This window comes from Ornithorhynchus anatinus, chromosome X1 (genome assembly GCF_004115215.2).
Source record: "Ornithorhynchus anatinus isolate Pmale09 chromosome X1, mOrnAna1.pri.v4, whole genome shotgun sequence".
NCBI lineage: Eukaryota > Metazoa > Chordata > Mammalia > Monotremata > Ornithorhynchidae > Ornithorhynchus > Ornithorhynchus anatinus.
Genome location: NC_041749.1, coordinates 114,877,693 through 114,905,271, shown reverse-complemented (window position 1 = coordinate 114,905,271; position 27,579 = coordinate 114,877,693). Strand labels below are relative to the sequence as shown.

Here is a 27,579-nt window from a genome sequence, read left to right as displayed (position 1 = left end):
CTCCCTCTCGCCGGAACTTCTCCAGCGGGCGCTCTGTGGATTCCAGGGGGAAGATGCTGAGTGCCATTTGGGTCCACGTCAGCCGGAGCCCCGTCCCCAAGCTGCCAGCCAAGTAGAAAGAGAGGGAGAGAAAGCAAAGAACGAAAGAAGGGGGCAAAGTCCGAGCTGGCCCAGAGAGCGAACCCCCCCCACCCCCACACACAACTTAGCCTGATGGGCATCTAACGGGAGCCCCTCTTCTGCCTGCTTCGCGGGGTCCGTTTGGTCTGTGCTCCAGGAGTCATGGTGAGTTAGGGAGAGGTTCTCTCCATCCCACTTTGGTGCAGGATCCCAGCTCCTGATAATGTAACCTTGGCAATGCAGTTCTCCGCCGAGCTGCTGCATTCTGCTACTGCAGGCGGAGCTGAGTCCGTCCCTACTCCTGGAGCAGGATGGAACCCAGGGGCCGACCGGCCTGGTCGGGCTGCTCGGGGTGGGACTGGCCACTGGGAGAGGGCTGGGGCCCTCCGGGATGCCCCTCCACCGTCCGTCCCCCGAAGCTTCCCTCTGTCCTCCCCCCAGGATCCCAGTCTCGGTACTGGGATGGAGGTATGCACCCCCCACCCCACCCCCACCCCCGGGCACAGTCCCTCTCCCACTCTCCAGCCTGGCCCCTTGTTTCACTGGAGAGGATGGTGCTTTGACTAGCAGCAGCTGCTACTGGGTTGAGCATTTTGCAAAGTTGCATGAAACTGAACTGCTGGACCACGGGGCTGCCACTATCTTCCCCTCCCTCTCCTTCATGGCCATTCCTCCCACCCCCATGGAGGTCGGCCTGCCTTCCTGCCTTCTGCTATCTCTCCTTCCTTCACTCTCTCTTTCTCTCTCTCTCTCTCTCTCATGGCGCAGCCCAAATGCTGTCATTATGGCTTGGGGGGGGGGGGGGAGGGGAAGTCTCTGGAAGAACCTGGCAGGAGTCTGGGAGCCCGGACTCCTGGGATCTATTTCTGGATCTGCCAGGCTGGGGGCCTCCAGGCCTCAGTTTCCCCTTGTGTCCAGCATGGGTAGCCCACTTTCCTGGAGTCATCAGATTTTCTAAATTAGTGTTCGCAAAGCACCAGAGGAGTGGGAAGCATTAGGGTCCTCTATTAGCTCATTTCTCTGCAGGCGATGGCTGCCTGCGTTGAACAGTCTCTCTCCACACACTGGGAAGGTAGCCTGTTTGTGGGTGCGTGGCAGTGTGCATATGAGCACACACGTGTGTGTGTGTGTGTATGTGCGCACATATGAGTGTGGCCGAGCTCTAGCTCCGGCCGAGGTCTATCTAGACTTTAAACTCTATCTGATCTGACCCTCTACCAGGGAGGCAGCTTTGGGGGTGGCACATCTCCACCCCCCCAGACCCAGGATCCCAGTACTAAGAGTCTCTTAGTACCATGGTGGGGTGGGGGGGGGACAGGGTGCCCCCCACCTGGAGGCTGAAATGAAAGAACTGGATCCCCTCCCTGCTTTCCATGCCAACCAAGGGTGCCTTTCCAGGACTCTCCATGCCACCAGACTGACCCCTTGGGTTTTTAGAGCAGCACCAAGTGTCCTTTCAATTCTTATATCAGGGAGCGAGGTTATTCGTTTCATTTTACCGATGGGGAAATGGAGCCCAGAGAGGTTAAGTGACTTGCCCAAGGTCACGCAGCCTGTCAGTGGCAGAGGCAGGACTAGAGCCCGGGACCCTTAGTTCCGGGCTCCCTTTAGGCCATCCCCTTCACTGCATAAACTCACCCCGACACCTAGGGCTGCATCCTCTTTGCTGGTCCTCGAGAAGGCTTTCGGGGAGTCTGGGGAGGGGGAGGAAGGAGGAGCTGGGGGATGGGAAGGGAAGGAGAAAGAGGAAGAGAGTTCCTTGGACCAGGGAGACAAAGGAACCGGCTCTCGACTCTGCCCCATAGATGGCAGCAGCTTCTCAAACCTGCCAGTCTTCCCAGTTTCTCAAATCTGTCCTTTTCCCCATTTTCCTACCTTTTGCTTCCCCGAGGCGAAACTCCCCAAAAGGGGGAGAGGGAGGGGAGACAAAGGACGATGAGCCAAGCCCTGCCCCCCCCAGATCCTCATCCTCCAGACCCTACCAGGGGCTCAGGAACTTTTTTTTTTTTAAATGGTATTTGTTAAGCGCTTACTATATGCCAGACCCCGTACTAAGCCCTGGAGTAGGTACAAGCTAATCAGGTTGGACACAGCCCAAGTGCCGCATGGGGCTCACAGTCTTAATCCCCACTGTATAGATGAGGTAACTGAGGCATAGAAAAATTGGGTCCGGAATCCAATTGCAGGATTCCTTTCTATGGCGTAGTTGATGGAGCACGGGCCTGGGAGTCAGAAGGTTATGGGTTCTAATCCCGGCTCCGCCCCTTGTCTGCTGCGTGGCCTTGGGCAAGTCACTTAACTTCCCTGTGCCTCAGCTACCTCAGCTGCAAAATGGAGATTAAGACTGTGAGTCCCATGTGGGACATGGACTGTGTCCAACCTGATTAGCTGGTATCCACCCCAGCGCTTAGTACATTGCCTGGCACATAGTAAGCGCTTAACAGATACCAGGATTATTATTACGATTTTGACACCTGGAGTAGGGGTGACAGCATACAAAGTTATGCAAATCACTGTTTACATCTATGCAATTGGAGGCCCCGCCAGTTTTCCTGGGAAAGACTGGGCCAGCTTTTGCCAGACAGCAGCTTCAGAATGGGCTTAGCTGAGGTTGGAGCTGAGGCCAAGGTGGTGGTTTTCCAGTGGTGGTTGAGGAGAGAGGATGGGGGGTTGAGTTCCATTAGAGCGGGGCTGTTAAAAGGTAGCATTTCCACAAACTCTTGGACCTGGATTCTCAATTAATCCATCAGTGGTATTTCTTGAGTGCTTTCTATGTGCAGAGCTCTGTACTAAGCACTTGGGAGAGGACAATGCAACAGAATTTGGTAGTTTCCTGCCCTTCTCAAGGTAACTGCCTTCCCTTTGAGCGTGGCAATTCACCTTCCGGGCAGCAGCAGCGTGGCCTAGTGGATAGAGCACGGGCCTGGCAGTCAGAAGGACCTGGGTTTTAATCCTGGCTCCTCCACCTGTCTGCTGTGTGGTCTTGGGCGAGTCACTTAACTTCTCTGGGCCTCGGTTCCCTCATCTGTAAAATGGGGATTAAGATTGTGAGCCCTGTGTGGGACAGAGACTGTGTCCACCCTGATTAATCCATCTACCCCAGTGCTTAGTACAGTGCCTGGCACATAGTAAGCACTTAACAAATACCATTTAAAACAAAACAGTATAATGGTCCACACACATACAAGGGGAAGGAACTGTGTCCCTCCTTCTCAGGTGTGGGAAAGAGACTGGGAGTCAAGAGACAGGGTCCTACTCCCAACTCTACCACTGGCCTGCTGTATGACCTTGGAAAAGTCACTTTATCTTGACAGGCCTCTGTTTCCTCATCAGTCAAAGGGGAGGGGGTAATTTAGGAGCTCAGTGTGTGACAGGGTCTGTTAACCTTGAATGAACCTTGGCGCTTAGTCCATTAGTAAGCGCTTAACAGATCCTTCCCTCTAAACCGTAAGCTTCTTGTGGACGGGGAACTTGTCTACCAACTCTTTGATATAGTACTCTCCCAAGCACTTAGTACAGTGCTCTGCACACAGTATGCGCTCAGTAAATGCAAACGCTCTATCGATTGATTCCCCCAGCAGTCTTGGCAAATTCCCATGATGTCATAAACTTTTCAGAGTGGGGCTTTCAAGGATTGTCAACTACCAGGGGAAGCGGCATAGCTGCTAATTCCAGATGAGTATGGGGGTCGCTGCCCCACAGACTTCCACCTGTGGGGGGAAAGGCCATTATCTCCAACAGGTCCTGCGAGCTTCCGAGCAGAGCTGAAAAGAAGAGTTTCTCAGAGGGACTGAAAGAGATCCCAAATCAGATCCACCTGGCCTCTGAGATTCAGGAGATCCAGGTTCTCGAGCCCCGGCTCTATCATTTGCCTGCTGTGTGACCTTGGGCAAGTCACTTAGTTTCTCTGGTCCTCATCTGTATAATGGGGTTGAACTGTTTACCCTCCTCCTTTGACTGCGAGCCTTACGTGGGACTGGGACTTTATCCGACCTGATTTTCTTCTACCTTAATACAGTACTGGGCACACAGTAAGAGCTTATTAAGGACCAAATTATTACGATTATTACTGTCAGCTCTTCAACGGGCTTGGGAGTCAGAGGTCACGGGTTCTAATTCCAGCTCCGCCACTGATCAGCTGTGTGACTTTGGGCAAATCACTTGACTTCTCTGTTTCTCAGTTACCTCATCTGTAAAATGGGGATTAAGACTGTGAGCCCCACATGGGACAACCTGATCACCTTGTATCTATCCCAGCGTTTAGAACAGTGCTTGGGACATAGTAAGCACTAAACAAATGCCATCGTTATTATTCAGCACCTGCCTGCCACTCCCATGCCCCATCTCAAATGTATTGCTCTCTAAAGTCTCACCCACTTTTTTGCCCCTCATAGCAAAAGGAAAATTTGGCACCTTTGCTAGGAGGTAAGGCTTAGGGGGCTGATTACCACTGGCCCCTAAATAAGCATCCATCCACATGGCCCCTGGTTTGAATCCCAAAAGAGAACAAGGGGAAAATCCAGGCAGAGAACCAGGGTCTCAGTCCCATTCGTGTCATGCAGTCCTTCCCTCAACCCTCCCAAGCACATACCCACTCCTTTATTTAATAATAATAAATAAATAAATAAATAAATAATAGGTCACGGCTTCTAATCCTAGCTCTGCTGTGTGGTCTTGGGCAAGTCACCTCACTTCTCTGGGCCTCAGTTACCTTTTCTGTAAAATGGGAATTAAGAGTGTAAACCCTGTGTGAGACAGGGACTGTGTCCAACCTGACTATTTTGTATCCACCCCAGCGCTTAGAACATTGCTCGATGCATAGTAAGCGCTTAACAAGTACCATTACTATTATTATAATAATAATTATTATTATTATGGTATTTGTTAAATGCTTACTATGTTCCAGGCACTGTTCTAAGCACTGGAGTAGATACAAGCAAAATCGGGTTGGACACTTGAACACTCATCAAAACATACAACAACGCATGCATCAGTCAATCAATCATATTTATTGAGCGCTTACTGAATGCGGTATTAAGCGCTTGGGAGAGTATAGCACAACAATATAGCAGGCACATACCCTACACACAATGAGCTTAGAGTCTAGAGGGGAAGATAGACATTAATATAAATAAATAAATTATGGATATGTACCTAAGTGCTGTGAGGCTGGGGCTGGGGGCGGTGAATAAAGGGAGCAAGTCAGGGTGATGCAGCAGAAGGGAGTGAGGAAAGAAGAAATGAGGGCTTAGTCAAGGAAGGCCTCAGGGAGGAGGTGTGCCTTTAATAAGGCTTTGAAGGGGGGGCAAGAGTAATTGTTGGAATCGAGTCAATCAGTGGTATTTATTGAGTGCTAACTGTGTTCAGAGCACTGTACTAAATGGTTGGAATAGTAAAATACAACAGAGTTCGTAGACACGCGCCCTGCCCACAGTGAGTTTATACACAACGTCCACCTCCATACACAAAAACACACCCATGCAAGCACACAAGCCCTCCCTCTCACTCACACCCTTTAGCAGTACTACAGTGGGGGATGGCAGTCCCTCTTCTAATGCAGCCCCAGACCCCTGTTTCTCCACCCTGTCACTCACTTCCACCCCAGCACTGAATACAATGCCTGACACATAGTAAGCGCTTAACAAATACCACAGTTATTCCTTGCCAGCCTTAATTACCTCGGTCCCATGCCGAAGCTGGGATGAATTTGCTGCCTGTTGCTTTTTATGACCGTTACCAGAAGCACTCTCATTCCCTAGCCATACCCTAAGGGCTGTCTTTATGTTTGGATTATCCCCCCATGGCTTTCAAGAAGCAGTGCAGCTCAGGGGAAAGAGCCCGGGCTTGGGAGTCAGAGGTCATGGGTTTTAATCCCCACTCTGCTACTTGTCAGCTGGGTGACCTTGGGCATGTCACTTCACTTCTCTGGGCCTCAGTTACCTCATCTGTAAAATGGGGACTGAGACTGGGAGCCCCACATGGGACAGAGACTGTGTCCAACCCGATTTACTTGTATCCACCCCAGTGCTTAGTACAGTGCCTGGCACATAGTAAGAGCTTAACAGATACCATCATTATTATTATTACTGCTATTCATTCATTCAGTCGTATTTATTGAGTGCTTACTGTGTGAAGAACACTGTACTGAGCACTTGGGAAAGTACAATACAGCAATAAAGAGAGATGATCCCTGCCCACAAGGAGTGCACAGTCTGGGGGGGTGGGGTGGAAGACAGACAGCAATACAAATGAACAGACGTCAATATAAACCCTTATTACACAGCCAAGTTCACAGTCAACGCAGAGGAGAGGGAGGACATGGGAAATATAGGACTAAATCTGGGAATACAGGGCTAAGTCCTCTAAAGAGGACTAGGGCTGGTGTAGACTGTGTGTGTCTTTCAGGTGGTTTAAGGAGAGGAGGGCGGGATCTCAGATGACACCGCACCCTGATAGGGGCTAAGCCACTAGCCTGACCCCGAAAGGATTCTCTGACTAGATCACTCGATGCCTTTGTCCAGCTTTGGATGCTCCTTCCAAATCTGTCTCCGGATGTGTCAAGCCCACACGCTTCACTCCTCTAACCCCAACCCACTCACTGTGCCTCCATCTCGTCTCTCTCTCAACACTGACCCCTCGCCCACGTCCTCCCTCCTGCCTGGAACTTTATTCCCCGTCACATCTGACAGATAACCATCACTCTCCTTCCTCAAATCACTCCTCTTCCAGAAAACCTTCCCTGAATGACCCCCTCATCTCCGCACTCTACTCTCTCTCCCTTCTGCATCACCTATGCACCAAAGCCTGCACCCCAATAAACACTTTGATACCCCACGTTCAGCCCCACAGCACTTATGTACAAATCCTTACACTCCACCATTTCCCCGACATTTATTTAATGTGTGTTTCCCGCTCTAGATTGTCAGCTCCTTGAGGGCAGGGATCGTATATATGAACTCCATCGTGCTCTCCCAAGTGCTTAGTCCAGTGCTCAGCACACAGTAGGTGCTCAGGAGATATCATTGATTGATTGATTGATTAGTGCCAAGGGCCACTGCTGTCATAATCAATCAATGATATTTATTGAGCTTTTACTATGTGTAAAGCTAAGTGTTTCGGAGAGTATTATTATTATCATTTTTATTATAGTTAAGCACTTACTATATCTCAAGAGTTGTTCTAAGTACTGAGGCAGATAGAAGTTAATCAGGTTGGATACAGTCCCCGTCCCACATGGGGCTCATGGTCTAAGTAGGGGAGAGAACAGATATTGAATTCCCATTTTACAGTCGAAGAAAGTGAGGAACAGTGAAGTTAAGTGACATGCCCAAGGTCACGTAGTAAGCGAATGGTTGAGCCGGGAGTAGAACCAGCGTGGTTTAGTGGAAAGAGCCCGAGCTTGGGATTCAGAGAATGTGGGTTCTAATCCCAGCTCCGTCACTTGTCTGCTGTGTGACCTTGGGCAACTCACTTCATTTCTCTGTAATTCAGTTACCTCATCTGTAAAATGGGGGTTAAGATTGTGAGCCCCATGTGGGACATGCACTGTATCCAACCTGATTATCTTGTATCTACCCCAGTGCCTAGTACAGTGCCTGGCATATAGTGAAGCATTTGACAAATACCATTAAAAAATTATGTCCATAAATGCTGTGAGGCTGAGGAGGGTGAATATCAAGTACTTCAAGGATACAAGTGCATGGGTGACGCAGAAGAGAGAGGAAAGCAGGGGAAATGAGGGCTCTCGTTGGGGAAGCCCTCTTGCAGAAAATGTGAATTTAGTAATAAGAAGATCAGATGCTGAGCCAAGCCACTGCTGGGTGAAATCCACAGTCCATCCGGCCCAGCGCTTTGCTTCCGAGAGGGTGCGCTTGCTTGGGGGAAACGGCGTGATGGTTGCATTGGTGACTCTCTTGCTCCTCTCTGTCAGGTGTCTGGTCGCAGAGGCCTACAGTGGAGCCTGCTCCAAGCCAGCCTCCTGGTCTTCCTGATCCTCCTGGCATCCTCCCAGACGACCAGCAGTGAGAGAGGACGCAAGAAGATTGTCCATGTGCTCGGTGAGCAGGGAGGAGTCAGGGATGGGGAACTGGGAGCCTTGGGGACGTGTGGGGAGGGAAGGGTTGAGGGCGGGGGGGAGTATTGCCCGGTGATGACTGGAGTAGCCGGCCCTTGACGACCACTGCACGTCTGGTGAGTGCAAAGGGATTGCAGCCACGTGGCTCAAAGTAGGGTGGTGGGGGGACCCTCAGATGGAGCCAGAGTTAGGTTCCAAAGCTCTTCATTCTGGGAAACTGCTCTAACCCTGCCTCTGCCAGTTGCTTGCTATGTGACTTTGGCCAAGTCTAGACTGTAAGCTTGTCGTGGGCAGGGAATGTGTCTGTTTATTGTTATAACGCACTCTCCCAAGTTCTCAGTACAGTGCTCTGCACACAGTAAGCACTGAAGAAATATGATTGACTGCCAACTTCTCTGTACCTCATTTTCTTCACTTGTAAAATGGGGATTCAATACCTGTTCTCCTGCCTACTTAATATTTATGGTATTTCTTAAGTGCTTACTCTATGCCAAGCACTGTCCGTGGCTCAGTGGAAAGAGCCTGGGCTTCGGAGTCAGAGGTCATGGGTTCGACTCCCGGCTCTGCCACTTGTCAGCTGTGTGACTGTGGGCAAATCACTTAACTTCTCTGTGCCTCAGTTATCTCATCTGTAAAATGGGGATTAACTGTGAGCCTCACGTGGGACAACCTGATTACCCTGTATCTCCCCCAGCGCTTAGAACAGTGTTCGGCATGTAGTAATCGCTTAACAAACACCAACATTATTATTATTACTAAGCACTGGGGTGGATACAAGATCATCAGGTCCCATATGGGGCTCACAGTTTAAGGAGGAGAGAGAACAGGCATCAAATCCCATTTTACAGATGAGGGAACTGAGGCACGGAGAAGGGAAGTGACTTGCCCAAGGTCACACCGTATGCATATGGCAGAGTCAGGATTAGAACCCAGATCCTCTGACTCCCAGGCCCGTGCTCTTTCCACTGGGCCAGGCTGCTTCTTACTAGGCTTCGTTGCTGCTTCTTTTTTTTTTTTAAATGGTATTCGTTAAGCACTTACTGTGTGCCAGGCACTGTTCTAAGCGCTGGGGTGGATACAAGGCAATCAGCCTGGACACAGTCCCTGTGCCACATGGGGCTCCCAGTCTTAATCCCCATTTTACAGATGAGGCAACTGAGGCCCAGAGAAGTGAAGTGACTTGTCACGCAGCTGACAAGTGGAGGAGACAGGACTAGAACCCAAGTCCTTGTGACTCCCAGCCCCATGCTCTATCCACTAGGCCATGCTGCTTCTCTTAAGTCTAGATTTAGACTGTGAGCCCCATCTGAGACATGGATTGTGTCCAACCTGATTAACTTGTATCTCCCCCAGTGCTTAGAACAGTGTATGACACACAGTAAGTGATTAACAAATATAATGATGATAATAATAGTATGAAGAAGGACAACAACAACTGGCTCCCGCCCGGGGTCACTAGATAGCCCTCACCTACCCACCAACCACCACCAGCACCTCCACGTTCTATACTCCAGCCTCATCCCAGCACCCCGCAATAATTCAGCTGCATGCACTCCATGCCTCAGGGACCAGGGAGGAAAAGCTCAAACAGGAAAATACAGCTCCCGCCGCTAAAGCCGGGCACCTTTTATTGGGCCACAAATCAGCCATCCCCCTCCTCCCTGTGCTGGGATCCTGTCGGTCCCTTTAAGGCCATACTGGACATCCTGCAAGTAAACCTCCCCGCCCACGGGAGGGGAAGGAGAGTGGCCTCCGGAGAGGCTCAACCTGCACGAGTGGGCTCTGCGTGGGCTTCTGCTCTCCAGCATTTTGCTCCTCTCCCGGCCTGCTCGCTGGGCTCTCTCTGCCCTGGGCCCCCAAGCCCAGAGTCTCTCCAAGGAAATACACCCCCCCCCCCAAAGAGCTGGGGCCTTTAGCAGTTGAGGCCCTGCCTGCAGTCCCAGAGAACCTCAGGGCTCCTCCACCCTCTCCCTCTCTGCTCCCACTGGGCATGGGTTTAAGTGGCTCCTTCCCCAGGCTGAGTCCCTTTCCACCCTGCCCTTCACCTCCCCCCCTCGGGACACCTTGCAATCAATCAATCAATGGTATTTATCGAGGGCTTACTGTGTGCACAGCACTGGACTAAGCGCTTGGGAGAGTACACTGTAACAAAGTTAGTAGACAGATTCCCTGCCCACAAGGAGCTGACCGTCTAGAAGGGGAGTCAGACATTAATATAAATAAATAAATGAGGGATGTGTACATAAGTGCCGTGGGGCTTTGGGAGAGGTGAAGAAAGGGTGCACATCCAAGTGTGAGGGCGACACCTGTGACAGTAGCCTCATTTGTCCAACCTGATTTGCTTGTATCCACCCCGGCGCTTAGTATAGTGGTTGGCACATAGTAAGCACTGAACAAATACCACAGTTATCATTATTATTATTATTCTTTGCTATTCCCAAGGCGGGGGCCTGTTAGAAATTCTTTCTTGCTGTCTCTTTCTAGCTCTCTGCCCCTCCGGTGCTTTCTCTCTTTGTCTCTCTATCTCTTCTCTCCATCTCTGTATTTCTTTCTCTCTCAAACCCTCTCCCCGTCTCTTCCTTTCTCCCTATGTCTTTCTCTCTCTTGTTCTCTGTCTCTCTCTCTCCCTCCCTTTCTCTTTGTCCCTCCTGCACCTCTCCTTCTCACTCCTTCTCCATCCCCTTCCCCATGGCCTGGCCTCCTGGGATTCAATCAATCAATCAGTGGTATTTGTTTAGCGCTTACTGTGCAGAGCACTGGACTAAGCAGTTAAGACAGAGTTTCTTCCCCACCCGGGATCACGTGTGGCCCAGCTGCCCCCAGCTGTGCCAGCCTGCCGGACTCAGCGTCCGTCACCCTGCCCTCCCTGGCTCCCTTTCCTGCAAGCAGCTCCCCGCAATCAATATTGTGGACCCGCCTATTAAAACTGACGACTCTTGTGAGCGGGCTTGATAACAATTTACATTCATGAATTAAACATGCCCATCAGATTGTTTTTAATATCATCCGCAGCAGCCGATCGGCTCTGGAACGGCTGCCTCTGCGACGGCTTTCAAGTAGTTATTACAAAGGAGCTGGGCTTCCCCCTTCTCCCCCTCCCCTTCCCTTCCCCGCTTTGTAATAAGCTATTAAGCGCTGCAGCTCTGGCTGGTAATCATTTTATAAATATGAATTAAGCTTTAACCAAACAAACCCTTTGTCTAGCATGGAAGCAGGTCACCTCCCACTTGGTGCTGCTGCATCTTCCTCTCCCGCTGCCCCACCTCTCCCCCCCAAGCCCCGGAAGGCCCGGATTTCAACCCCAAGGAACAGCCCTCCCCTCCAGGGACAATGTCAAAGGTCTCTTCCCATCCAGCAAGGGAGCTCCCTTTTTCCGGGTCCCAGCTGGCCCTGCTGACCGCTGCTCTGTAACCTCCCAGTGGGAAGGGACCTCTCTCCTTCCCGGTGAAGCGGCCAGTGGAAAGGTCAGGTTGAGCCAGCACCAGGCTCTGCTCCGGGCTGTCCTCCGCTAGCTGGGCTGCAGGGGCCAGCTCAAGGTCCGTTGAACAAGCCCACGGGTAAGCTGGAGTTCGGTTTACAGCCGCCTAGACTTAGATGCCCTGACTACCTGCTGCCCCCTGCCTCTGATAATAACTGTGGTATTTGTTAAATGCTTACTATGTGCCAGGCTCTGTACTGGGCGCTGGGGTGGATGCGAGCAAATCGGGTTGGACCCAGTCCCTGTCCCATGTGGGGCTCACAGTCTCAGTCCCCATTTTACAAATGCGGTAACTGAGGCCCAGTGAAGTGAAGTGACTTGCCCAAGGTCACATAGCAGACTAGAGGCTTAGTGGATAGAGCACGGGCCTGGGAGTCAGAAGGTCATGGGTTCTGTTCCTGGCTCCGCCACTTATTTGCTGTGTGATCTTAAGCAAATCATTTCACTTCTCTGTGCCTCCGTTACCTCATCTGTAAAATGGAGATTGAAATTGTAAGCCCCACGTGGGACGGGAAATGTGTCCAACCCAATTTACTGCCAGCGCTTAGAACGATGATTGGTACATAGTAAGCGCTTAACAAATACCATCATTATTAAGTGGCAGAGCTGGGATTAATAATAATAATAATGTTGGTATTTGTTAAGCGCTTACTATGTGCCGAGCACTGTTCTAAGCGCTGGGGTAGACATAGGGGAATCAGGATGTCCCACGTGGGGCTCACAGTCTTAATCCCCATTTTCCAGATGAGGTAACTGAGGCACAGAGAAGTTAAGTGACTTGCCCACAGTCACACAGCTGACAAGTGGCAGAGCCAGAATTCGAACTCATGACCTCTGACTCCAAAGCCCATGCTCTTTCCACTGAGCCACGTTAGAGCCCGTGACCTTCTGATTCCCAGGTCCAGGCTCTGTCCACTAGGCCACGCTGCTCCTCTGCCTGGGTCCATCCCCTAGCGGCTTCTGCGCCATTGGTGGGAGAGGGAGGGAGCTCTGCTCTGCTTGGGGTGGGAAGCGGGGGAGGCAGAGGAGGAGGGACAGACTGGGACCCCAGATGGAGAGAGGGAGGGAGAGGGAGACGGAGCCCAAGGTGCCAAATCCTCCGGCTAAACACGAGCCCGGCTTCTTTCCCTGGAAACCAGAAACCCCAAAGACTTCCAGTTCGATGGGGTCCAATACCTCAACCTCCCCAGCTTCTCCCGAGAGCAGCACCCAACCACCTCCTCTCGTTTCCCCAACCTGCTAGATTGGTAGCTCCTTGAGGGAAGCCAATCTGTTGTATTGTCTTCTCCCAAGCACTTAGTACAGTGTTATGCACACAGAAGGTGCCCAATCAATCGATCGATGGTATTTATGGAGGGCTTTGTGCAGACAAAAAAAAGGTTCTTCAGAACCCTCCCTGGCACCTTTAGGAGGGGAAAGGCCAACAGTTTAGGACTGGTATCGGGGACTGCCAGGAAGCAGGGCAGGACTGGGAGGTGGGCGGGGAGGACTTGGGGACCGAGAACCTGAGTGAAGTTATTGATTTTAGTGCTAGTGGTTGGCATGGTGCCACACACTCTCTCGCCCCCCTGCCAGTTGTGTTTCTGCTGGGGCAGAGTAAAATAAGCGAGTAGGCGGGCAAGGGTGCGGCATAATGGGAAGTGCTTATAAGAATTTGATATACAAAACCCGCTTATGACCAGAGTGGCTGCGGCTTAGTGTTGATGCTGGGCATAGTGTCAATCATGGAATGACGGGTAGTTTCTAGGGTAGCCACTTGGGAAATTGCTGCTGGGGTCTTCACCGTCCAAGTGAGCCGGGATTTCTGCAGAGTCCGTCCATCGCGCAAGATGCTCCAGGTGATCCTCTGGTCAGAAATTGTCACCACCGATGATAGAACCCCAGCAGGCGCTCCTCTATTTCTGGCTGACTTCACCCACCAACCACCTGCCTCCCCCCTACAGAATGAGTTGGATTTCGTGGCGTGGGGGTTGGGGCGGGGCCAGATGGATGACTAGAAGAAAAGTTAGCATTGTGAGAGCCTTCATTCCTCACCGGGAGGGAGGGACATCTAGGAGCGTGGCCGGTACGGGGTTCCTCTCAGCATCCTGTTACCATGGAGACAGACCACTGGGCCGGATGAACCACAGGTCTGCCCCAACAGTGGCCTTGCTTGCTCACGGACTTATGAAGTGGTAGAGGCAGGTTGAGAGAAGAGCGGGAGGACGACAGGGAGAGGAGAGGATGGGCCCAGGGAAGGCCTGTGCTTGTCCCGCTTACTTCTCCACTGCCACCGGACCAGGAAAACTTAAACAATCCATTAATAACAATAAGAATAATTATACTACTACTACTAATAATAATACTTGTGGTTTTTGTTGAGTACTTACTATAAGGACTTACTAGAGAAGCAGCATGGTGTAGTAGATAGAGCACAGGCCCGGGAGTCAGAAGATCGTGGGTTCTAATCCCAGCTCTGCCACTTGTCTCCTGTGTGACCATGGGCAAGTCACTTTACTTCTCTCTGCCTCAGTTACCTCATCTGCAAAATGGGGATTGACACTTTGAGCCCCATGTGGGACCGGGACTGTGTCCAACCCAATCTGCTTGTAACCCGCCCTAGAGCTTAGTACGGTGCCTGGCACATTGTATGCGCTTTACAAATACCACAATTAGTATGCCAAGCACTGTATTAAGCAGTGAGGCAGATATAAGATAATCAGGTCCCACATGGGGGTCACAGTCTAAGGAGGAGGGAAAAGGCGTATTGAATCTCCATTTTACAGCTGAGGATACTGAGGCACAGAGAAGTAAAGTGACTTGCCCAGGGTCACACAGCAGGTGAGTGGATGAACTGGGATTAGAACCCAGGTGTCCTGACTCCCAGGCCCAGGCTCTTCTGACTAGGCCACACTGCTACTCATTATAATCAGTGGTGAACTCCCGACCTATCTTCCCTATTGCTATCGCCACCCCTCTTGGGGTATACCCTCCTGAGCCCCCGTTTCCATTATTCAAGGGATGACAATCCAGTCTGTAGCTCATGGAAGCCTGTAGCATCTCCTTCTCCCTCTCTCCCAGCCCCTTCTTTTTGCTCAAGGATTATGGAGCGACCTTGACCTATCCCCTTCCTCCCGCAGAGGATGAGTCGGGCGCCGTGGTGGTGCAAACGGCACCAGGGAAGGTGGTGACCCACCGCGGGGGCACCATCGTCCTGCCCTGCCGCTACCACTACGATGTCTCGGCCCACGACCAGGACGAGATCCGGCTCAAGTGGACCAAGGTCACCGACCCCGTGGCCTTCGTCGACGTCTTCGTGGCCATGGGCAAGGAGCGCCGGGCCTTCGGCAGCTACCGGGGCCGGGCCACGCTGCAGGAGGCCGGGCCCGGAGACGCCTCCCTGATCATCCGCAACGTCACCCTGCAGGACTATGGCCGCTATGAGTGCGAGGTCACCAACGAGCTGGAGGACGACGCTGGCATGGTCAAGCTCGACCTGGAAGGTACCGGCTCCCTTTCTCCCTCTCCCTCACTCTCCAGCCTCCATCTCCATCTCCCCGAGCTGAGGAGGGTTTCCTCTCACCCCTCTCGGTGGCTTGGTCCTCTGGCCCCCTTGCTTTGGAAACTGGAAGGCCTTGGGCCTCTCCGGGTAGTCAGCCACCCTCCCTCCTTCTCTGACACTCACTCCACCATCATTGTCCACCTCTCACCTCCTTCCTGGCACCCGACTGCCACTTTCCAAAAGTTGGGGGCAAAGAGTCCTGGCCCTGGCTGGGGCTGGGACAGAGGCAACAAGGAAAGGGGAAACTGAAACCTGCCTGCTGGAGTCCCTGGTCAGCAGTCCCCCTAAATGGTTTGGGGATGGGGAAGGAGGGATCAGTACAACATTAACAATCAGTATGCATTGAATGCCGAGCTCTGTATTAGGCGTTTGGGGAAATGTACAAAAGTAAAATATTATCCCAGCCTTCCAGGAGGTTACAGTCCAGTGAGGAAGAGGATAACGCCAGGAGCCAAAGCAAGGCATTTGCGTGGTTCTTAGCAGGCAGGGATAAGGGTAGGTATTAGCTGAGGGCAGCTGGCAGCAGAGGTCCCTCTTAGCCACTCAGCAAGACCGAGGGCTCCCAGGGGCTCTGAATTCATTCATTCACTCTATCAAATTTATTGAGTGCTTACTTTGTGCAGAGCACTGTACTAAGCACTTAGAAAGTACAATTCAGCAATAAAGACAGACAATCCCTGCCCACAATGAGCTCACAGTCTTCTGGGAAGCAGTATGGTCTAATGGAAAGAACTTGGGTTTGGGAGTCAGAAGACCTGGGTTCTAATCCCAGCTCCGCCACTTGCCTGCCATGGGACCTTGGGCAAGTGACTTCACTTCTCTATGTCTCAGTTTCCTCATCTGTAAAATGGGGATGAAATGCCCGTTCTGCTCCCACTTAGCCTGTGAGCCCCATCTAGGACGGGGACTGCGTCCAACCAGATTATCTTGTACCTACCCTAGCGTTTAGTATAGTGCTTGGCTATAGTAAGCACTTAAATTCCGTCCTTATTATTCTCTGCTTAGCTCTAAGTTGAGCCACGTTCTATCCATCAATCAGTGGTATTTACTGAGTGCTTACGGTGTGCAGAGCACTGTACTAAGCACTTGGAGAAGTACAATAAAGTTGGTGGCCACGATCCATGCCCACAAGGAAGTCTACAGTTGACATACTAAGGTGAGAGGGTTAGAGCAGAGAGAAGGTGGGGAGAAGGGGCTCCTGGGGTCTCTAACCAACTCTCAGCCCCCTGGCATTCTCTCTTGATCACTTTGATTCCGCTTAGGAGAGTGGAGGGGGCGTCAGATCCTGGAGGGTCAGGCCCCAAGACTGCTAGCTCTGAGAGGTGGCACCCAGCTTCTGCCCTGGGCTACCAACTTATCCTTAGAACCTCTGGGTGTTCCCACAGAACCCCTCCCATGTGCCACAGCTCCAGACCTGTGCAGCGGGTCCCTGAGGTCACCAGCCCAACCCTGTTCCCCCTGAGACTGGGCCCCTAGCCCTGAAATTTGTTTCTGGGCCAGGCGAGTGGGCAGCTGGGGAACACAGAGCTGGGCTAGTTCTTGGTTTATTTTATTTGGGAAAATTTCGTCTGCGTGAATGCAAATGGAGCAATCATAACCCAAGCGGCAAAACCGATGTCCTGGAAATTTAGGAGCTGATGATTAGAGCCATAAAGCTGATTCACAGCTGGATAGGCAGCCCCTCACAGGCTCATCATGGTCCTCAGGAAAAGCCCTCTCCTTCCTTTCCAGGAAAAGATGCCTTTCTATTCCCTCTCACCCCCCGGCCACAGAAAGAAGGGAATGGGGTTGAGGGGAAAGTCGGGGGTGGGCAGGATCAGGCTGGGGTTTTATCCAGAAGGAGCCCGGGGGGCAGGAATGGGGTTCCTGGGAGCTAGAATCAGTGAGATGAACAGTCATTGGCTTGTAGCTTGGCTTCCTGCCTCCCCTAGGGACTCGGGAGGAACTGGGCAAGGCTAGGGCAGACCGTGGAGTCCAGATCAGCCCTTGGACATCCCCAGTCCCAAGGATGGGTCCTCATGATCCCTTAAGTGGGTTCAGGGTGCTGGACTCTGGGAAGAGCTGGGTCTGGCAGGTGGGACCATGGAAACATTAATGGTGGATGGCGGTGGCAGGGTCAGGCCTGGGGCCCCTCTGCTCCCTCAGATTGGGGCTAGCTCCAGGGCTCCCCAGTGTGAGACTGTGGACCTACCTCCCCCTTAGAGGGTCTTAGGTACCAGCCCTCAGCTCCCAACCCCCAGCCTAACAGTAATCAGGAGCTCACTCTGTTTGAGGCAACTGAGAGCACCGCCTGGGGCAACAGAGCGATTCCATGTCCCCCTCCTCCCCTGGCACCCCCAACCCATCACCACGACATTTCCCTGGCTTGTGTGATGGGTGTTTTATTGGGTCTTTTATTGGCTTTTATTGTTGTGCAGGTTTATGTGGCGGGACCTAATAAAGGCAGGAGATGGATAGTGAGCCAGAGATGTAAACCATCCCAACGAGAGAAACCAAGAAGGAAAACACATATATCTCTCAGTCCCCCCGGGTACCCCCTACACCATCGCCACCACCAGGAGGTGTTCCGCCCGGGCCTAGAAACAGTAGGATTTCAGTCCCCACAGAACCGGCTCCTCTCTCTTTCCCTCCCTCTTCTCCTCTCTCCCTCCCTCTCAGAGGATGGCTGGTTGGAGAAAGGAGGGGAGGGGAGGAAAAGGAGGAAGAGGGCTATGCTCCAGAGATGCTCATTTTACAGAAGGGACTGGGAGAGGTCTTCTCATCCATCCCCCTGCCTCCAGGCCGGGCTATCCTCAAACCCTATCCAAAAATTTTCCTCTGGTCTGTCTCTCTGGTGCTGAAACTGATACCTAGAGGTGAAGTGAACAGGGGGAGAGGCAGATGGGAACCCAGAAAGTGAGGTTTAGCAAGGGTGAAGGGAGAGGAAGCGTCACATGGGGAAGGGATGGGGAGGAGAGATTTAAGTAGCTGCTGATTCCGGGGGAATGGAGAGCTCTGCCTCCCAACCTCCCCTGGCTGCCTGAGGAGCCCTGGTGGGGAAAGAACAACTTGACCTGGTCTGATGTGGAAATCAGCAGAGGGGTGAGACTGGTGGAGGTGGGGAATTCAGAGCTTCCCACTTCTCTCTGCTGCCCGAGGAGAGAGGGGCGTCCAGACTCTTGACTCAAAAAAGATGTGTTTGAGTATAATTTGCATGTTTTGGAATGCCCAAATGTGATCTCTCCCCTCCATCGTCCCCCTTCTCCCAGTGTCCCTGAACCCCTTTCTAGCTGTCCAGGGATTAGCAGCCAGGTGGGTTAGATCAGGAAGCGCTGCTGACTGCACTGTGGCCTAGTGGAAAGAGCCCAGGCCTGGGAGTCAGAAGATCTGGACTCTCATCCCGGCTCTTCCACCCATCTGCTGCATGACAGTCTCAATTTCCCCATCTGTAAAATGGTGATTCAATTCTTGTCCTCCCTGTGTGGGATGGGGACTTTGTCCAATATGATTATCTTGTAACTACCCAGTGCTTAGGACAGTGCTTGGCACATAATAAGCACTTAACAAATTCCATCATTACTATTAGCAACAGCGTGGCTTAGTGGAAAGAGCACGCTCTTGGGAGTCAGAGGTCGTGGGTTCTAATCCCTGTTCTACCACTGTGGGCAAGTCACTTAGCTTCTCTGTGCCTCAGTTACCTCATCTGTAAAATGGGTATTAAGACTGTGAGCCCCATCTGGGACAACCTGCTTAGCTTATATCTACCCCAGCGCTTAGAACAGTGGTTGACACATAGTAAGTGCTTAACAAATACCATAATTTTATTATTATTATTCTTATTATTGCCTCCCCGGTTCCCCAGATCAGCTGGGCCCTCCCTCTCCTCCCCGCCGACCCCGAGCCGAGAGTTAATAATAATAATTAATAACTGCGGTATCTGTTGAGCGCTTACGGTGTGTCAGGACCTGTACTAAGCGCTGGGGTGGATACAAGCAAATCAGGTTGGACACAGTCCCTGTCCCACAGGGGGCTTCCAGTCTCAATCCCTATTTTCCAGAAGAGGTAACTGAGGCCCAGAGGAGTGAAGTGACTTGCCCAAGGTCACAAAGCAGACAAGGGGCAGAGCCGAGATTAAAATCCACGACCTTCTGAATCCCAGGCCCGTGCTCTGTCCACTATTCCATGGCATAGGCCTACCGCCTGAGTGGCCTGTCTGTGGTCTCCTCGCTCGGGTCGCAGGCGTCATCTTCCCCTACCACCCCCGGCTGGGCCGCTACACCCTCAACTTCCACGAGGCCCAGCAGGCGTGCGCGGAACAGGACGGGATCCTGGCGTCCTACGACCAGCTGCACGAGGCCTGGCTGGAGGGTCTGGACTGGTGCAACGCCGGCTGGCTGCAGGACGGCTCCGTGCAGTACCCCATCTCCCGGCCCCGGGAAGAGTGCGGCCGCAAGGACACGCCCGTGGGAGTCCGCAACTATGGATACCGCCACAAGGACGACGAGCACTACGACGCCTTCTGCTTCACCTCCAATTTAAACGGTAATTCCCTCCGCCCCTCCCGCCCCCTTCCCCATACAAGGTCGACTAGAATACCAGGCTCACTTGAGTAGAAGGCACAGAACGGATCCCTTTTTCTCTTTAGTTCCCTCCCCGCTCACATCCCAGCACCACTCCACCCTCACCGTATTTACCAGAGTAGAGCACAGGCCTGAGAGTCAGAAGGAGCTGGGTTCTAATTCTGATTCCTCCACTTGTCTGCTGTGTGGCCCTGGGCAGATCACTTAACTTCTCTGTGCCTCAGTTACCTCCTTTGTAAAATGGGGATTAAGACTGTGAGTCCCATGTGGGACAGGGACTGTGTCCAACCTGTTAAGCCTATATCTACCCCAGAGCTTAGTACAGTGCTTGGCACTGTAAGCGCTTAACAAATACCATTAAAAGAAAGAGATGCTGTCTGCTCTTTCACCTCTGCTTTGCTTTCTCTCTCCTAACCCTACCCAAGGGTAGGAGGCGAGGCAGTGCTCAAGGCGTAGTCATGAGACAGAATTATGAGGAAGCCCGGAGAGAGGAGGGAGGGAGTTAGGGAACTTGGAGAAATGACTGGTCAATCAATTAATAGCATTTATTGAGGCCTACTGTGTGCAGAGCATTATAGTAAGTGTCTGGGAGAGTATAAAAGAGTTAGAAGATACCTGTCTTCAAGGAGCTTTCAGTCTAGTGGGGAAGACAGACATATAAATAAATTAGAGATGGGAGGGATAATAGAGTGTATAAGATAGGGACACGAATGCTACGAGGGCTGTGGTAGCTTTGGGGCTTAGGTGGCACGGAGGGCTGAAGTGGCAGTTGGAGATATAAAACGGGGAAGATAAATTATTGGGAAAGGCCTCCTGAAGGAGATAAGATATCAGATAGGCCTTGAAGATGGGGAGAGCAATGATCTGTCAGATAAGGGAGTTCTGGGCAGGAGGGAGGGTGTGAGCAAGAGGATGGGTGGGAGAGAAAAGAATGAGTCACAGGGTTAACTGGAGAAAAATGAAGAGCGTAAATTGGGGTGTAGTGAAAGAAGAGAGTGGATAGGTAAGTGGGAGAGAACTAATTGTGTCTTCAAGCCAAGGGTGAGGAATTTCTGCCGGATGTGGAGAGGAATGGGCAACCATTGGAGGTTTCTGAGGCGCGAGGAGACACGTGACTGTTTAATAGCCACACTCCTAACTTGGACACCTCAGAAAAGACCAAGATCAAATCACCCCGAGGGCTCTTGAAGCACGTTCTCCTGGGTAATTCTAAGGGCTAAATACTCTCCCAACTCATCCCCCCAGCAGGCAGCTTAGGAAGAATTTCCATCTGTTTGGGCTAGAGGGGTCAGGCTGCCACCCTGGCAAGGAGGCCGAGGGCTCCAGCTTCACTCCTTAACCCTGCCAATCTTCCAGATCCCCCCTCTTCCTTTGGGTTCTCTGCCGTGATGGCTTTGGCATTGGGAGAGGCCAGGTTTGCTTTTCAAGATGACAAAAGCGTCCCTGATCTTTGATGCCTGGTGGAGCGTGCGCAAGGCTCAGAGGCCTCTAAATATAGATCCAAGGGCAGTTTCAAACATTTCCTCTCAAAGCCCGAGCTGCCTATTGCATGCGGCGGCCAGGGACGGAATCTTCTCTCTCGCTCGCTGCCTTTTGTTAACTCTGGCTTTGATTGCTGAGGCGGCTTCATGTGCCCTTGGTGGAAAGGGCTTCCTGCCCCAAGCCTGGCTCTGGGCTGCTGGGAGGGTGTGGGGGAGAAGAAAGGAGGGAGCATGTACATGGGTACAGATCTGTACATGTGTTAAAGGGGTGCAACTATGCTGAGGGCATGCCCACTGTGTGCAGGTGTGTGTTCCTGTGCTTGCTCGTGTGTACAAGTGTGTACGAGTGTGTGTGTGTGTTGGGGGAGGGGGGTGTCGGAGAGGGGGCCGCTGCTGGCATAGACAATCAATCAATCAATAGTTTTTACTGTAACTGAGTACCTACTGGGTGCAGAGCATTGTACTAAGTGCTTGGGAGAGTACTATACTCCCTTCCTCTCCCAACAGCACTTGCGTAAATTTGTATATATTATTTATTACTCTATTAATTAATGATGTGCTTATATCTATGATTCTATTTATTTTGATGATATTGATGCCTGACTACCTATTTTGTTCTGCTGTCTCTCTCCCACTTTTAGACTGTGAGCCCGTTGTTGGGCAGGGATTGTCTCTATCTGTTGTCGAATTGTACATTCCAAACGCTTAGTACAGTGCTGTGCACGCAGTAAGAGCTCAATAAATACGATTGAATGAATGAATGAATGAATGAATGAATACTATAGATATGATCCTTGTCCTCAAGAAGTTTACAATCTAGCAAGGGAGACAAACACTAAAATAAATTACAGGTAAGAGGAAGTGACAGAGTTTAAAGATATGTGCATAAGTGGTGTGGGGGGGGGAAGGATGGGGGGAGAGGAGGGGGCCGGGGAAGTGAGTACCCAAGTGTTTAGGTTGTAGAGAAGTCCTGAAATAGTAGTAGCCAGGGAAATAAGGCAGGGAGATGAGAGATGAATCAGGATGCCCTTCTGGTGGAGATGTGATTTCAGAAAGGCCTTGAAGATGGGAAGAGCAGAGGTCTGCCGGATGTGAAAGGGAAGGGAGTTTCAGGCAGAAGGAGGGCATGAGCAAGAAGTCGACAGTGGGAGAGATGAGAATGAGACACAGTGTGTGGGTTGGCTTGAGAGGAGCGGAGAGGGCATAGGCAATATTGGAGGCTTTTGAGGAGTGGAGAGATATGTGCAGCACAGCGTTTCAGAAAATTGATCTAGGCAGCAGAGCGAAGCATGGACCGGAGAGGGGAGAGGCTGGAGGCAGGGAGGTCAGCGGGGAGGCGAATGCAGTTGTCAAGTGGGATATGACAAGTGCCAGGACCAGGGAGCTGCCTATTTGGGAAGAGAGGAAGGGGCAGATTCTGGAAATGTTGCGGGGGCAAAACAGGCATAAGTTGGTGACAGACAATACAGGGGAAATAAACTGAATGAATTGCTGGAAAAGCAGGTGAGAAGGCACAGAACTCCAAGACCTAAAACGTCTGGGGCTGGCCCTGGCCCCAGAAGTCCAAGGATCATATTTGAGAATGAGGTGTTGGGAAGAGGGGAAGAAGGGAAGTGGGAACCGGGGATAGGGCTGTCTACCAACCTGGGGTCTCTTCATCACAACCTTGACCATGAGTACAAATCATTTCCGGCCAAAATCTCTGATTACCAGCTTGCCCTGCCTTGAGGGAGACCATGGGATGCAGTACACGCACTGACATCCTAGCCCATCTACCTGGCACCAGTTGTCACAACCTGGCGAGTGGCTATCTACAAAGCTGTTTGATGAACCCACAGGGAGGCTGTTGTGACCAAAAAGCAGATGGGCTAACACTATGGCTCAGGCCTTCTGACCTGGCGCCTGCCAAAGGCTTGGGTTAGTTTTCCTCCAGAATGAGGGGTGCCAAATGGCAGGTGCCCCCCTCCTTCTCCTACCACATGACTCCATGGCCATGCAACCATTCCTGCCCCTTCCTGTCTTCCTGTATCCCCAGGTCCACTCCTTCCCTTACCCCACGGATGCTGGCAAGAAGAGAACCAGGTGAACATTTGGCCAGGGCAGAGGGTGGTAAAGTTCTTTCCAAATGACCAGGTAGCTGTCCTCTATTCGGTACCTGCTTGAACCCCCAGACTTGCTTCTTGTTTTCCCCCTGCCCATAGCACAGTCACAGATTCCCAGGATGAACAACATGGCCGTCCAGAGCCAGAACGCCCCCTCCCCTTCTTGCATTTTAGCTCTGAGGGGCTGAAGGGCAGGTCCCAGCTGGGAACAGCAGACTAGACTCAGTGAATCCAGAAACTCTCCCCTCCTCCCTCTGCCCCTTGGACACCAGCATGACCCTTATTCGATTTTCACAGAGAATTGGTTTGTGCCTTTGGCTGCAGCGAGTGAGTCAATATGGCAGCAGGATGTCCATCTTGTCTGGCTGCCCCCCTCTGGGGTGCTAATGGTGTTCTCTCTCTGGGGGAGGAAGCTCTCTGTTGGAAGCAGGTGGAAATGGGCACAGGCCTGACTCTCCACCCCTCCCCCGATCTCCCTCCCTCATTCCCCCCCCCTTCTCCTCCCCCGCTCCACCACATTTCCCGTCTGACTGAGAGAAAGGAAGGCAGAGGACCATGTTGGAGTCAGCGAGGGCAGGGGTAGGGGATGAGACGGAGGCCAGAAATGGGAGGGAGGGTACAGAGTCTGGTTTCCTCTTTGGGTGCTGCGGAGGGTGAGGCAGAACGGGCCCAGTCTGTGGTGCTTCTTAGAGTGAGGACTTGGATGGACGTACAGTTCTGGTCACTGTGTCCTAGAAGAAACTTCATTATGTAGAGATAACGAACATGCCAGGACTCTTCAGTTTGGAAAAATGTAGGCTGGGAGGAGACAGGATTGAAGTTCTGTTGGAGTCTCCCAGCAGGAACGATGGATGAGCCTCCATTCTGCGACTTCAGGACCGAGAGCCTGTTTGGAGGAATTGATTCTAGTGCTTGTGGTTTGTGTGGTGCCATTCAAACTCTCCTGTCCCTTCCAGTCGAGTTCCACCTGGGGCCCGACGTACAGTGAGTCAGTTGGCAGTGCAGGGGGGCAAGACATTACAAAGTACCTGTCAAGGAAGCAGCATGGTGTAGTGGACGGAGCACGGGCCTGGGAGTCAGAAGGTCGTGGGGTCTAACCCTGGCTCTTCCACTCGTCTGCTGTGTGACCTCGGGCAAGTCATTTCACTTCTCTGTGCCTCAGTTACCTCATCTGTAAAATGGGGATTAAGACTGCGAGCCCCATGTGGGACATGTATTGTGTCCAACCTAATTAGCTCATATCTGCCCCGGGGCTTAGTACAGTGCCTGGCACATACTAAGTGCTTAGCTGTAGGGACTGTCTCTATCTGTTGCCGACTTGTTCATCCCAAGCGCTTAGTACAGTGCTCTGCACATAGTAAGCGCTCAATAAATACTATTGAATGAATGAATGAATTAGCAAGTACCATAAAAAAATTACCGTTTATCAAATCTAACCCTGCTTGGTTGAAGAAACACCCACTTGGAGCTCCAAGGTAGGAGGATCAAGATAAACAAGAAGAAACACTCTTTGTCCAGCAAATCAGTAGATTCAAGAAGGGTTCGAATAGCTCCATAGACATAGGTTCATGATGGTTTATTAGAAAGAAAAGTTTGTGGTCTTGGTTTGTTCATTCCTAACCATGAGGGTGGATGTCCAGGAGGACAACCAGAAGCCAGCTCATCTAAGCATCCTGTTGCCATAGAGACAGAGCACCGGGCTTGATGGACTGGCGGCTGCGGTAGGGAGAGGGAGTGTGTGTGGGGGTCTGATCCAGCAATGGCCTTGCTCATGGGCTTATGTTCCTTATGCGTCTTCCAAGGGTCCATTGCTGTACCCTCAGCAGCCTTGAACAGCTGGTGTTGGCCTCATATTTTTCATTTTATATATTAATCTTGCCTTCGGCCGCTAGAACAATATGGGTACTAGCCAAACTCAGGATAATAATCATCTGTTAATGAGATCAATGAAAGATCAGAATCTCCTGTTCATTTGGAAGAGCAGCTGTCTGAACTGATACCATGGAAGAATGATGAAATAACAACCCAGGTATAACAATAATAGCAATAAATAGATTATTATGATTCCTTGATGCCTTTCATCTCTGCTCTATTCTCCATGGGGCAGTTTGAGGAGGTGGGCTGAGCATTTTTATCTCTCCTCCCTCCACACTCAAATCAGTTGCCCAGCCTCCCCTGGCCCCCTCCCCATGCCCCCCCAACAGTCTATGGGGCAGGAGGAAGTAACCTCAGGGGCCACAGGAAGTCCCTGTTCTGTGTTGATTGGGTCTTTGCTTGCCCCCTCACCCGACACCTGTGTATTCTGGTAGCTCCTTACCCTGCTTCACCTCTCTCCCACCACCAAACCTTGGTCCTCACAGTTCCTTCCACATGGACCGGCTTCCATGCTCGTGCCTGCCAACTCTCCTCTCTCTCTCTTCCTCAAATTGTAGCTTCAGGTCTCCCCCTCCATGAAGACTTCCCTGATTCACCATGCCCCACACTTTCTAGTCTGCCACCCCGATCCATGACCCACTCCTCAACCTATTGCTGCCATGACTGTAGGTCTATCCTTGTGGATGGGGCTAATCTATGCACCTCTGCTGCCTCCCCTCTCAGACTGGGTGCTCCCTGAGGACAGAGACCAGGTGGTTTCTCCAACAGGGCCCCCCAACACCCGGGCTCTGTCCCCCCACAGAGAAGCAGTCGGGAAGCAGAATGGCCTAGTGGATAGAGCACGGGCCTGCGAGTCAGAAGAACCTGGGTTCTAATCCAGGCTCTGCCACGGGTCCTCTCTGTGACCTTGGACAAGTCATTTTACTTCTTTGTGCCTCAGTTACCGCATGTGTAAAATGGGAATAAAGTCAGTGAGCCCCTTGTGGGTCAGGGACTGTGTCCAATCTGATTAGGTTGTGTCTACCCCAGCGCTTAGAACAGTGCTAGACACATAGTAAGTACTTGACAAATACCATCACCCCGGGGCGAGGCCCGGACAAACTTGTTGCCATGCACACTGACTCTTTCTCCTTGTCTCCCCAGGCAACGTCTTCTTCCTGAAGACTTACCGCAAGCTGAGCTTTGCCGAGGCGACGCGAGCCTGCGAGGGCAGCAGGGCATCCGTGGCCAAGGTGGGCCAGCTCTACGCAGCCTGGAAGATCCAGCTGCTGGACAAGTGTGAAGCAGGCTGGCTGGGGGATGGCAGCGTCCGCTACCCCATCGTCAATCCCCGAGCCCGCTGCGGGGGGCTCCAGCCAGGGGTGCGCAACCTGGGCTTCCCTGACAAAAAGTACAAGCTCTTTGGGGTTTATTGCTACCGGCCGGCTGGAGTGGTGGCCCCCCGGTGGGGCTGGGAGGACCAGGGGTCCTGGCAGCCCTTGCGAGTGTAGCTGGGTGACACCCCTCTTCTGGAGGGGCAGGGTATTCTGAGCCCCAGGATCTGCAGATCAAGCTGTTGCTATGGGGATGGGCACCCCCCACTCCCTCACCCTGACCCTGTCCGCCTCCCCCTCTTTCTTCTCGCCTGCCATATCTTGCCTCCCCTGAAACCTCAGGCCTCACAGGTTTAAAACACATCAAGAAAATCTCCTTCTTCCCCACAATCCAGCAGGGACCAGATTCTTAAAGGAACAGTGGACAGCCCTGGGGAGAGACCCAGCACAAGGAAGCTGCTTGTCTCCAAGTACAGCCCCCTACCTTCCCCCCTTCCCCAAGACAGTCCCCCCCCGACAAAAAAAAAGGCAGTCTCTACCTGCTCCCCCTTGACTCAGAGCCAGCCTTTGTGCTATTTGGAATGTCAGTTGCACCCAGCACGGCACCTGGTGTATGCCGGGGCACCAGGATGCCCGGGTTCTACGATGGACTTCTTAACTGGTGTAATTCCCCCTTCCCTCTCCCTAAACCACAATGCTCCCCCCTCTAGCCAACCAGGAGAAACCTTGTCTCTCAGCTTCCTGCCCCAGGCTGCTGTAGGGATTTAGGGGTGAGGCCTGGGTAACATCTAATCCGGCTGCCCCTTCCCCTAGCTTGGCCCAGAGCCAGGGCAAGGGCTGAAGCCTAGGACATGGGGTCAGACTGAGATCACCTTTCCACGTACTTCCCTGGCTCATCCCTGTCTCCCCTCCGCCCCCTCCCCCCAGTCTCCTCTTGGCCAGGTCTAGAAGTGGCTGACTTGCCCCTCTGATTAACCCCTGCTCCTCACCTCTACCTGCAGCGCCTTGCCCCTCCCTCCAATAAAGCTCTGGATCC

General features: G+C 52.1%; 1 protein-coding gene across 1 annotated transcript; it reads left to right on the top strand.

Annotated features, from left to right (window-relative positions):
* HAPLN4 (hyaluronan and proteoglycan link protein 4) lies at positions 1-27,579 on the top strand. Its single transcript, XM_029049982.2, has 5 exons — positions 1-285; positions 8,051-8,177; positions 14,792-15,154; positions 19,432-19,734; positions 26,374-27,579. The coding sequence occupies exons 1-5, from the start codon at positions 283-285 to the stop codon at positions 26,718-26,720; spliced, it is 1,143 nt and encodes a 380-aa protein (XP_028905815.1). The 5' UTR covers positions 1-282; the 3' UTR covers positions 26,721-27,579.